This window comes from Bombus huntii, chromosome 2, assembly GCF_024542735.1.
Source record: "Bombus huntii isolate Logan2020A chromosome 2, iyBomHunt1.1, whole genome shotgun sequence".
In the NCBI taxonomy this organism is placed as follows: domain Eukaryota; kingdom Metazoa; phylum Arthropoda; class Insecta; order Hymenoptera; family Apidae; genus Bombus; species Bombus huntii.
Window position 1 is genome coordinate 20,965,679 of NC_066239.1, and position 12,513 is coordinate 20,978,191.

The window sequence follows — 12,513 nt, forward strand, 5'->3', positions numbered from 1 at the left end:
GCATTTTCAAACACCTCACGTTTTCGCGACGGTGAACGAACGGGTAATGCCCGCCATAAAAATCCTGTGTAGATATTCTTCGAGACACTTGCAATTCCGATCATTCCTGTTTGCAAGATGCTACGAAAATTATCTATGTCGATACGCGCGATTCTATACGCTGATCACTGACGCGTACGATACTTTACTTTCGTCTCTTCTTTTCAACGCCGTCAGAATTCGTGTTTTTCCTTCTCCTTTCTTCCAAACTCTCGTTTATCTTCGCGATTTGCTCCGAACTAGCCGCTCCATGTTTTCTACCGATATTTTCTTCCTATCCATTTTCATTTTTTTTCCATTTCGTCGCTACCGACACTCGCCGATTCAAACCTTTTTCATAATTCATCGTCATTTTCTCTGTTCTCGATTCCTAAGACCCGATTCGAATTATCTTTTACTCTTTATACCTTTCGTTTGAAACTTCTTTCCTTTTTATTTTCTTCCGCTATCTTCAAAGACGAAACTTCGGAGTAAGAAAAACATTCTCACGATGGTTGATCGTACTTTCTCATCGTACGCATTTACGCGATGTGAAGTTTCGTAAAACGAGGCGCGTTAATTGCGTGGAAAGGCCGTATAATTTTAACCAACGATAATTCCCTGTAAATATACAATTACGAATATCTGCTAAGAGATAAAAGCGCCGCTACAATTTATTCGCTATGATTGGTTTGAAAGACCAAGGAATGTTCGCGTCCGACGTCACAGTTATATACAACGAATCTAAAAAGCAGTAGCAGTACCTAAATTTATCTCGAGGATACACGCGGCGACCGCTCGGTGCAGCATTGATCGACACTTTGCTACTAAATTCGACAAGATTTCGTTGAAGATTTCTTTTTCGATACCGCTCCATGCGCTCCAAAAAAATATCTCCAAATATAACGCGTATACAACTAACGTAGAAACATAGAAAAAGATTAACAAGAAACGTCGTTATTAAATTTAATTCGACGTTTATTCGTAACGATTCCGTCGATTTTCTACATAGAATCGTTCAGCGATCGATACGGTTATACGTACGTACGTATGTATACAGGGTGGTTGGTAACCGGTGGTACAAGCGGAATGGGGGTGATTCTACGCGAAAAAAGAAGTGGAAAATATAGAATAAATTAGAATAAATTAGAACGAGACGTGATAAAGTGCACGCGTACCGAGCGAAAATTCAAAGTCGATTTTCTCGAAAACAAAGCCTCGAACGAAAAATTTTTATTCTATATTTTCGACTTCTTTTTTCGCGTAGAATCACCCTCTTTCCGCTTGTACCACCGGTTAACAACCACCCTGTACAATCTTGACCGAAGGAAAATCGAAGCAAGACGACTTTGTGCTCGCTTCGGAGCAGGTATATGTACTCTAAGTGGCTATGTTCGATCATGGTATATGCCGATCGAATTAAATACGAAATACGATTGTTTAGGTCGATATGCATGTACATACATTCTTTGTATGCAGTTGCTTTATACGAACTTGGTAAAACGTTGTTATTCCGCTTGAAGCTATCGCGCGACCGAGCAAATAATTCAGAACGATGTCGCGAATCGACCGGAATTGACCAATTAACAATTAGACAGTACGTATTCGTCAGTAACCTGAGTAATCAATTTTTTATCGTTTAATAAGTTTTATCGTCTATGTATCGATTTTCTTCGAGCAACGCCAAACGAGAATTCATCGCGTGGTATAGCGGAATTAAACAAACGGTACATTCACCTACAAAGCCGAACAACCATACGATTTTCTGAGAAGAGACCCTTTCCGAAGCCCGATTCTTGATTCCGCTTCTTTTCAAACGTGAATTAGATTAGAAGCATCGTTTATTTTCGCGATATCGAACAAACGTACCGGTGAAAGAAGACTGATCTACGTTCCTGACGCGGCCTATATCCTTGCTCGATTGGAAACGAGAGGTCAACGTAGCTCTAGGCGAAACACGATCGAACGATCGCTTTCTTTCGAAAAATATTCTTAAAAAGCCGTGCTTATTTTCAGCTATCGCCAGCAAGTGCACGCGTACGAACGTCAAAACTGTCGTACTTGTACGAGCAATAGGCTCGTTCGAAGAAGTTCGTCGTTTTGCGATGTAAGATATTTTTATAAATATTTCCACTGTTCCGCGTTCTTTCAAACTTAACACGTATATCGCACAATTTATAACGGTTTATACGCGATCGATTCTAGCCGAACGTATCGGCCAAATATGTATATACAAAATTTGAGTCTTTTCTTTTCTTCTTCTTTTCAGTAACTCTCGCGTTTGCATTTTTCAACATTTGCCAATTTTACCGACAGACCGAAATGGTTTGATCGTTGCTCTTGTATCTGTAGCGCGAGTAGTCGTAAACGATCGATATCGATTCGATCGCTTTATTCGGGTAAAAACAGTCCCGCATCGGTTCCATGCAAAGGCGTAGCTCGAGGAAAAGCTTTTACTTTGAGGAACGTCTCTTTACGAATAACGTCTCTTTGATAGTCAGCGGAGACGACCTTTGAGAAAAATAACATCTTCGTTCGATCCGAATAGTCGCGAGATACAAGCGATTTCTCTCAGGTGTGTAAGCGTGTTTCGTTCTCCATGAATAAACATTGGTTAGAATTTAAAAAAAAAAAACCGTCTCAACGCGCTACGGCCTCTTGTTATTTGTTGAAAAAAGAAACGAAAAATATCGAAGGTTACAGTTGACGTTACTCACTTTCCGCAGGCTGGAATTTGATTTTATTGTACGATGGTTTCGAAAAGCATCAGCTACGTATATACTAACGTACCAAAACCGACGAGACCACTCGTAGAATAATAAATCGTAGGAATGGTGGAATGGCTGAAAGAACAACAATGGTCGTAGCGCTTGTATATATCACATGTATGTATATCTGTGTCACGCGGATGCCCGAGCCTGAGTCATTCGCTCCCGTTCGCTCGCTCGAGAGTTCGTTGCTCATCGTGGCTTCGTACCATGCCCCGGTCCCGTCCCGTGCTCTTTCACCTACTAACGGTTGGTTTACCGTTCTTCGACTCTTACCGAACGCACCACTCTACACGAGCCGCGCTTGCACATCAAAAGGCCCGATCGAACCGACCATCGTTCTTCTTCTCCGCTGGGGATACTCGTGCAAATCGAAACGAATGTTTCCGGTTCGAGGAAGACGTTTGCAAGGAAATGCAGAAAATCGAGTCGACTCGCGGAAAGAACGAGTCGCTGCGAAGCGCAACTTCTACCAAACTCGTGGACGTTTGTTTATAGTTTCGAGTTCGGCGTTTGTTCGTATTTTACGTCAGAGCGGCAGGCGCGTTCAACGAGTTTTACGAGGACGCGTTGTCGCTATTTTAGGTATGCGCGGTATTAGTCGATGCGCAATAAAACCGTCACTTTACGCACTCAAAATAAATCGCAGTTCGAAGCATCGTTCGAGATACCGTATCCAAGAGTCGTCGGATACAACGGTTCGTCCGAATTCCAAGACACGTGAAACGATAATCGCGCATAGTTGGAGAGCAACGAATAACCAAACTTTCAAATAGTTCTATAATTACGAAACGTTTCGCGAATGCTCGAAATATATCGCGTGCCACTTTGTTCGATGGCTATGATTATGTATACGTAACGTTTCGTTCGGTTCTTTCCTCGGTTGCCTCGAAGAACGCGGACTTTGTGAGACGATTGTCGAGAGTTCCTGGAAGACGGTGTCAGTCAGTCACGATTCACGATTCTCGACACGACGACGACTCATCGACTAACTCGACGACTTACCGTCGTAGAAATATTGTAACATTACGTAAAAGAGTACGCTAGTGTCGAGCTTAAACAATGCACGTCGCGATCAGGAGAAAAAAGTAGGAAACAACGAAGCAACGCGTGCACTTTGACGCAAGTTAGAACGAGGTAGATCGTAAAGGAAGTTAAAAGAAATTCGTACTTTCCTTGTTATCGTTGGCGAAGCGGTTTCACGCGACTGCGCATCATTCGACTCGTCTTTGGTGTTGGTCAGCTACGAATATCGCGTGGTCGACGCGGTATCCAATTTTAGCGGGTTTCGTCAAGACCGTGGAACACGTAGACGTTGGAACGGCTACGAAAACGCATCGAACAAAAGAATGCACTTTTCTTCGTGTTCTCGTCCCGAAGGATCGACGAAACGACGACGACAACGACGACGACGGCGGCGACGACGGTGACGACAAGGAACCACCGAACGACGGATGCCCACTTCCAACTCCGACTATACCACGACCACGCGACCTGCTCGTCATTCGAGCTTCTCTCCAAAAACACGGCAGAAAGAAGAGCGCGACGGTTCGAACCGTACGAGACAAACGCAATGAAACGCGTCACACAAGTGCCAACCGGCGACTCCCGATCTCTTTCTCTCGTCTCCTTCTCTCTATGCCCGCCGAGATCCTATACGTACACTATACACAACGTACAACCCAAGAGAAACTTCGTCCAGAAAACACTAGCACGATCGGAGGGGAGGGGGATCGAAGTAGGAGGAGAAGACCGAAAGTGCGCGTGACTACCTCGACCACGAACTACGAACTACGAACCACGAACCACGGACTGCGAACCACGAACCACGGACTACGAACAACGAACCACGGACTACGGACTGCGAATCACGGATCACGGATCACGGACCACGGACCATGGACTGCGGATTACGGACCACGGACCGTGACGCGACGATCTAGCCAGCCTACCCTCGTCACCTGATCACAGTTACCCACTTGTGCGCTACCGACGTCTCGGTATTTTCAACCCCGCCGTCGTCGTGTATTCATTATTTCTTTGTCTCTTTCCTTCCGCTCTCTATACAAGTATAATCAAACCCAAACGTTCACCGTCCAACCAATCTTTCCAATTTAATTTCTTGGTTAACGGCACCGATAGGATTATCGATTAACGCGTTGATCGACGAACCTTCCGCTGATATCGGTTTCTAAGGGTGGGTGGGTGGGGGGGGGGGGGTGTTCTCTGAAACGTCCACATCTTTGTTCACGCGGCACTTTCCGTAAGAAAATTCAACGCAAAACAATACGTCGGTGGTATGCGAGTACTCTAGCGAATGCTACAAACGTTATACGAAGACATTTGTTAAAAACTTATTTCTTCGTTTAATCTTGTAAATCTGTTTTGCAGATGAAGAGTTTACGCGAGTAATGGTAGGCAGATTAACAAAAGATATAGCGGGACGGTACAGTGCGACGCGGCGCTCACATTGCCCTCTATCTAAGTACATATAATACATCGTCCACCTCTTCACGTGGGAATATTGATTTCGCCGCGTCAGCTGCTCGCTCAGTTGCTCGACTTTGCTTGCCTATTCGTCGACCGTTCGTCCTCCGTTGTTCGCCGCGAACGCGCGCGCGTTTACTCGCCGCTTGCCCAATCTAATTCGTACACTTGTTCTACCACTTTATACGTTAATTTGCATTGCTCATCTACCACGTGTTTCCCACCTCGCAAACGTCACGCGATTATCGTTCGTTTAACGAGCCTGTTTCTATGTCACGATCAATTATTACCTTTTACAAAAAACAGGATTTTCACTTTTTTTAATATTTACCGTACATGCGAATATTTCAACCGTACGAAACGTTCTAAAATGTATCGTTGATTTACATTTTTAACGTGGCGATTCTTCGTATTTAATTTTAGGGATCATCGACGTTACCTAACCTTTACTTATATTTTCCTATGGAGAAAACAGATTGATTTTCAAATACATTGTGGAAAATAACCTGTAAAACACGCGTGGAGCCCTGGTCCGAGGTCAAGCGTGAATCATCTTTCGTGATTCAACGAGTAAAATGAAAAATTATTGGTAATCGCCATCACGTAGAACCAATTAATTTTAATAACGATTTATACAAGGTTATATAACATTACTAGCGCATTAACTGCATGTTAACGACGGTGAAAACACTTTCTCCTTTAATTCCAGAGTTATTCCTTTTTTTCAACATATTTTTTGGAGATTAATTTGAATGAATGCAAAGAATAAGGGAAACGATCAACGAGAGAAAGATTTTATCTTTTAATTTCATCGAAATCGTGCTAAAATAACGCGATGTTATAGCATGTGTCGTAATTCTTGTTCTTAATCGCGACATTCTCCAAGAAGTCCTTCGATCGTAGTTTCCAACTTTTCTCGATAATTTTGTCGGAATAATAAATACAGAGACAATATAACGAAGAAATTATGCGTTCCTTCGACGATTTCTCTTACCGTATAATCGAAGAACAAGATTCCGACATTGGTAAATTTTCTAAATTTTGTAATTTACCGGCCATTCTCCCGCTCCAAATTTACACGAATAACGATACTAACCTGAAACATAAAAAAAGATCATACGTAATGATAACTTTATTTACGTATATATGTATGTGTCTGTGCGTGTGCATATCGGCATATCGGCGTATTTTAAATCGGTACAAAATCAAAATTTGACATATCGAGTTTATTGCGGCGTGTCCCGAGTTTTCCTCGATTCCTTTTTGACATACTTATAGGGTCAGACGCACAAATATAGACGCACAAAATGGAAACAGGGAGAGGTTAGAAAATGAGAAGTTAGGTGACATAGGCAATGAAGGAAACGTTACATAGCGAGAGGAAGTGTTTTGGCTACCGCTAGTAGCTCGTCCTATATTTCCGATATGAATATATTACAAGAAGTAGCATAGTGTTATTTCGTCGGACCATTCTTTCACACTGTCCATTCGTGAGTATGATCAATTTTGACATTTTTAAAGATAACGATTTACGATCGTAATCGTTGTTTAAAGAAATGAAAAATGACGTCGAATTTTGTCTTATTTATCGATAGAAAAGTTTGCTCGTACGGTAAAATTCTCTTTTCTCTATTCGGTAGCTGTGTTGCCACGGTAACAGCCTAGATTCGAGAGGTTGGGAGATGCGAACCCACAGAGCAGAGACAAAGGGTAGCGCGTGCGCTCATTCGTTGGTCCGCCTACATATTTGTACATCTACACGCTTATACACGTACACGGATACTGGTAAAATCTGTCCAGAAGAAGAACAGAAGAGAAAGAAGAAGAGAACCATTGTCGCTCGATCGTGTCCTTTTGTTACATATTTCCGGTAGCAGGGCTTACAACGGACGTAAACAATCCATTGAAATATACGGGAATGTTCCCGTCTTTGTACACGCGTATAGCCGACCAGTTCCGATTTAACAAAGTCGACGAACACTCGACCAATTTCCTTTCCCTGAAAACATACTTGTCGCGCGACTATTCACTTTCAATTTGTGTTCGGCTAATAATTTCCGCGTTCTCGTATCGGATCGCTTTTCGAACATTTGTTGCCTACTGCGATCGATGAAAACCAGGTCACGCTTTTCCTCGTATCAAGAAGACAGGTAAAGTCAAACGAGGCCATTCGTCCTCGTAATCACGCACGAACAATCTTGCTAACGTTTTACTTTAAATAGCCAACATTAACAAATTTAAACGACCGCTTGCATATTTATCGCATAATCGACGCGATATATTCGCAACACATATTACTTTAAACAAGAGACTTTGGAAAATATATTACGGCGCATGTCGTGCTTAATGTAAAGAGAATTCAAAGTTCAAAGATCGTACCACGTGTAATTCCTTGCGCAAAATATTGTAACCTCGCTGATCGTGCAACGTTTCTCCAGGTATTACTTGTATATCGTTCAACGGATAGAAAGTTTGATTACTTGATAAAATACCGTAAAACAAGAACTAGTCGGTTTCGCGTCAGTTAACGCCGATTCTTCTAGATACATATTTTTCCAGATTTTGCAAACGTATTTTCTCGAAAAGCATTCGAAAAGTGCACGTAGGAATTTCGAGAAATTATCGCAAGATTAGTGAAAGGCGACTATTGTAAGATTTCGAAAGAAGATTTCACTTTTAATTCTACATTACGTACGATACGAAACGAGAAGAGGCGAGAATAAACGAAAGAAGGGAATGGATACTTGATATCGTCTAATGTAAATAAAATACGAATACAATCGTAACAGTGCCTAAACAGTAAATATGAAATATTCGAAATTTGTTAAATTTCTACTCCTTTCTTTATCGTTCTCATATTTTGAATACTTAACCTTGAAACTGATATACATATTGATATTTTCACTGATGCTTGACCAACGAAAAAAGTGGGATTATCGCAAGAATTTCGAGCGTGACCCGACCTTGTCCTAAATTTCATTGCTCCTGAGCCTTTCGAGAATTCAGCAAACCAGCTCCCTCTAGCTAGGGCAGTGTTTTTCAAACTGCAGGATGTGACTCATTGGAAGGTTGTAAAATCGATACGGTAGTTTATATAATATACACGCGCGCGCGCGCGCACTACAATAAAATTATCTGCCTATAATACGGCAAAGAACGAATGATCGAAGAAAATATTACGAAATGAAATTGATCGGAAAATCATGAAACGTACGTAAGAGATATTTTATTTGAAAGATTATCAATATTTACTTTGTACTATTTAGAGGATTTCGTTGATATGAAATCGAGACTCGAGAGAAACAATTTGAAATTAGGAAAGATTCGAATATATAGGTACGATAGCAAGATCGAAATGAAACGAAAACGCGGACAAATAAGAAACTAAATTTCCAACGATTTTAATTGATTCGGGCGTATGCATATGACACGCGTAGAACGCATTTCAGTAGATTAGCAAGCAATGGATAGCTACAGCGATGGAAAGTGAAAGTACCTCCGTCTAGCGACCAACGTTTCGTTTCCATGTACTTTATTCGACCTGCTATGATACAACGTATCTTTGTATTATACGTAATAATATCGTTACGCGAAACACTTGCTCGGTTAAAGCAGACGATCTAGCAAGAGGTAACAACGAACAGTTACAAACAGTTTAAAACTCGTATGTCTAACGATTTCTAGAATTTATCGTAGTTGGTACCGTTAAAAACCGATTATTAAAAGCCGTTATCGAAGATACGCGGCAAAGCTATAGGTAACTCGCGTATTTTCAAACACGGCACGATAACCGTTAAAAGTATCGGACTCGTTACGCATAGGATAATGATATGATTCATACTCGTTGGTTAAACTGACCCGAAAGATAAGACTTGGCACAGGTAATGTAGCTGCACATTTGTCCTATCTTCGTCCACACAGTCTTGAACAATTCCGAATTGTACATTGATAATTGGTAACAAATCGTAGATTCCTTCTCGATCGTTTCACTTGGTCACCGTTTCCCGCGATTCAAACACATGCGCAACCTTTCGAGCGTACCGTGTCGCCTCGCACAACACTTGATCTTTTACTTGACGATATTTGTTCTTTTCGACTGCATAATTTCTTTCTAGCAACAGTTGTGTAAGCTTCTTACCTGATTTACGTAACGTTTACGCGTTATCGAGGAAAGCCTCCATAACGCAAAAACGTCGAATAGAAATCAAACCTACCGAGGGTTGGATATCGACAAATTCCTCTTTTTCTCTAATTTCAACGAATAAAAAAGCCCGATAAACGTTTGTCGACGATGTAATTGCAGCGTATATAATAATAAATCTCAAACTACTTTATCGAGAGATCGTCGGTCGAGTTATCGAACGACGTTAAAAGAAAGCGCAAACGTTACAGATCTTGCTCGAACAACGTTGTAACGATACTTGTAACGTTGCAGTCGATTCCTATAAATAAGTAATTATTATCCTTGACTCTTTATTAGCTTCTGCTCATCGACACGACCTTCGCACCCGCGATTGATTACGTCACAGAAAATGTACGATCGCGCACACGATACTTACATACTTCCCTTTACCAACGCCAACGTGTTTATTTGCGCGTTCCGTTCGATCTTTCCATCCTCAAACGTGGAAGAAAAAGAAAGGTAAAGACGAGTCGCATCGTATAGCAGAGTATGTCAGTTGTATCTCTATCCATCAAGTTACATCAATTTCTTACGCGCCAGAGATTGAAAGAAGAACGTCTTTTTATTCGAGTACACGGATGCGTATATCGAAGTTAACGAAATCCTTTTTCTCGCAACTTACTCGTATTCGCGTTAACTGTCCGCTTTAAAAGAGCTTTACGCGGATATAGGCATCGTAGTGCGAACTAAAAACCACTATTTCCGTATCCGCCAAGGTTACGTTGTTAAAGATAAAAGCTAAACCAACGGAAACTTCCTGCTTCGATGCAATATCGATAATCGACGGCTAATTCGAACGTTATCGAGCACGCCAAAATTATCGTTGTTCAACCTTAGCAGCACGATAATATTTCTCGCAAATATGCATAGATCAGCAGCGAAAATGTTAAAATACCAAATTACGCAGCCAATTCTTTTAACGCTTGTTCCACGTTGCATATTTATATATACATTATATTAAACATTTAGTCGTTAATTAGCATCTATTGCGAAGTAGCATTCGTCGCGCAAGTAGCTTATTTCCTTTTGTGAAAAAATTCAGCAAAAACGATGTAACTGCAACCGATCAGCTGATTTCGCGATTAAGAAATATTTGCCGCTTTGTTCCTTCGATTACACGTATAAATTTTGCCAGTGTCGCTCGTCTTTTCCTTATTATCGAAAGCCATTTAAAACTTCTACGACGAACTGTCATATAAATGTTCACTTTTACGCACGAGTCGTAAATTCTTAAATCCGTAAGTAAAGTTTTCTGTGAAAAATTTCAGGACAATCGTAAGATCGAACTTATAAGGAGAAGAGTAACGTCGCAGAGTTACTTCACAAAAAAAAAAGATTCGCTCGAGAAGAAAAATTTGGTCGCGATAATACGAGTGGCAAAAATGATCGAGCATCGAGAAGAAAGCAAAAGCGCAGAGCTGTGTGTCACTGACACGCGGACGCGAACACGACTGCGACGCGGTGGCGAAACGATCCAGAGAATCGAAAGAGAAGCTACGAGTCAACTGCGTGACGCGATACGCTTTCGGAAAGAGGTGCACGAAACCCACCGAAATCGAACAGGAATACTCGAATCGAATATTCGAACGACTGGAGCGCACGTACGCGAACGTAACTTGGTGACCGTCTAACCGAGTGACTGAACGATCGACTAACCGTGGTCGAACGAACGCGATCGGACACAAGCGAGTCCGAGTGGATGATACGATGAAAATAGGGGGACTCGATGTGTGCCCACACTGCCCAAGTGCCCACTATGCCCACTTGTGTCCACGCGTCAACGTATGCTCACGCACGTTTCTTGCGTATTCGCAGAACGTGCATCGACACTCCAATTAGTTACATATTCGTTTCACGTTCGAGAGTGTTCCAAATTAAAATCATGAGCATTTTCGCGCACACCTCTCCTGAACATTCGGTGAATAGGTCATCGATCATCGTTTATCGAGCCACCGTTCACGATTACGCTACTTCGATAACGGAACTATAACGTTGTCGAGATTTAAGTTGCAAATTTGACAAAAAAGCTCGATCGAATATCGACAAATTTTACCGTTATGTTCGTCAACGCGATACGAACAATCGCTCGTGAATCGCATCGCGTAATCGTGTCTCTTATAAACATCGTTACATTATGTACGTTATTTTGCATGTACGCTATACGTGTAAATGGATAATAACGTATACATGTAAGTCGATATGGCATGGAATCGTATCAATCGTATCAACGATTGGTTTATGGAAAGACGATGAAACGAAGACGACGTTGGAGCGTAGCGAGGTACCACGGTAGAGAATCAGAAGTTACCGGTTGTTTCGCGGCCCCAATTGTTACTCCGGTGACGGTAGTTTTACCAGTGACGTGAAGGTGCACGCGGTCCTCGGTTAACTGTACTTTGGATCAAAACTCGAGCGGAATTCGTACGATCGAGCGTAAAGCTGTTATAAAATCGAATAAACGTACGAACGAACGAACGAACACGAAAACACAACACTTCGTTTCAAAATTATTCTTTTTTCCTGATATTTTTCTCGCGGTAGATTTAAGAAAAGTTCGTACAAAGTAGAATTTGGAGAACATTACCTATCGAAAATACACCAGTGTCTCCTTCATCCGAACTAACTGGGAGACAAAAGAAACTGTTCGGATAATAAAACAATCGATCATACGAAGTTTCGTTTATGCAAATACAGGTTAAGGTTAATTGATAATTTCTTTAAATATTTATGAATCCCATATTAGTTTGCCTGCTAAGTCACATAATTCTCTCGATACAAATACGTAATTGCGCAGAGTTATTCTTTTTGTACTTCGAATTGTCGAAGCATTTTTTCGAATACCACCTTCGCTATGGTACAAGAAGGCACCTTTTCATTAGCACTTTCGTTTGCTCTTTCCATTTGTATAAAATCGTCGTTATTATCGTCTTTATCGCAACGAAACTACTACATCAGTACATCAACATTTTTTTCCACCGTTGCTAGTATCGTAGGAATCTACGTTCTTTGGATAATTTTCAATCCAATGTTTTTGTTTTTTCGTGTCTGTGATCGTGG

General features: G+C 41.4%; 1 protein-coding gene and 1 long non-coding RNA gene across 13 annotated transcripts in view; one reads left to right on the forward strand and one right to left on the reverse strand.

The window, feature by feature from the left end:
- Window positions 1–12,513, reverse strand: part of LOC126874796 (serine/threonine-protein kinase tricornered) — a 45,426-nt gene that overhangs the window by 12,185 nt on the left and 20,728 nt on the right. Inside the window, exon 1 of one of the 10 annotated variants that reach the window (XM_050637276.1) lies at window positions 9,132–9,388. The exons of 6 other annotated variants lie outside the window; for them this stretch is intronic. In XM_050637276.1, coding sequence (XP_050493233.1) covers window positions 9,132–9,219 — 88 coding nt within the window. In that variant the 5' untranslated portion in view covers window positions 9,220–9,388. Of the gene's footprint in view, window positions 1–3,791; window positions 3,829–3,957; window positions 4,439–6,267; window positions 6,345–9,131; window positions 9,389–12,513 lie in introns of those variants that run through there. 3 more of the 10 variants (XM_050637316.1, XM_050637305.1, XM_050637295.1) reach the window with 3 other exon arrangements.
- LOC126875244 (uncharacterized) lies at window positions 4,960–9,125 on the forward strand. 3 transcript variants are annotated; one of them, XR_007693298.1, is made up of 4 exons: window positions 4,960–5,912; window positions 6,552–6,763; window positions 6,914–7,711; window positions 7,833–9,125. It is a non-coding gene; the product is annotated as an uncharacterized LOC126875244 (long non-coding RNA). The 3 variants fall into 3 exon arrangements; XR_007693295.1 differs by having other exon boundaries at window positions 6,914–9,125; XR_007693296.1 differs by having other exon boundaries at window positions 4,960–5,862; window positions 6,914–9,125.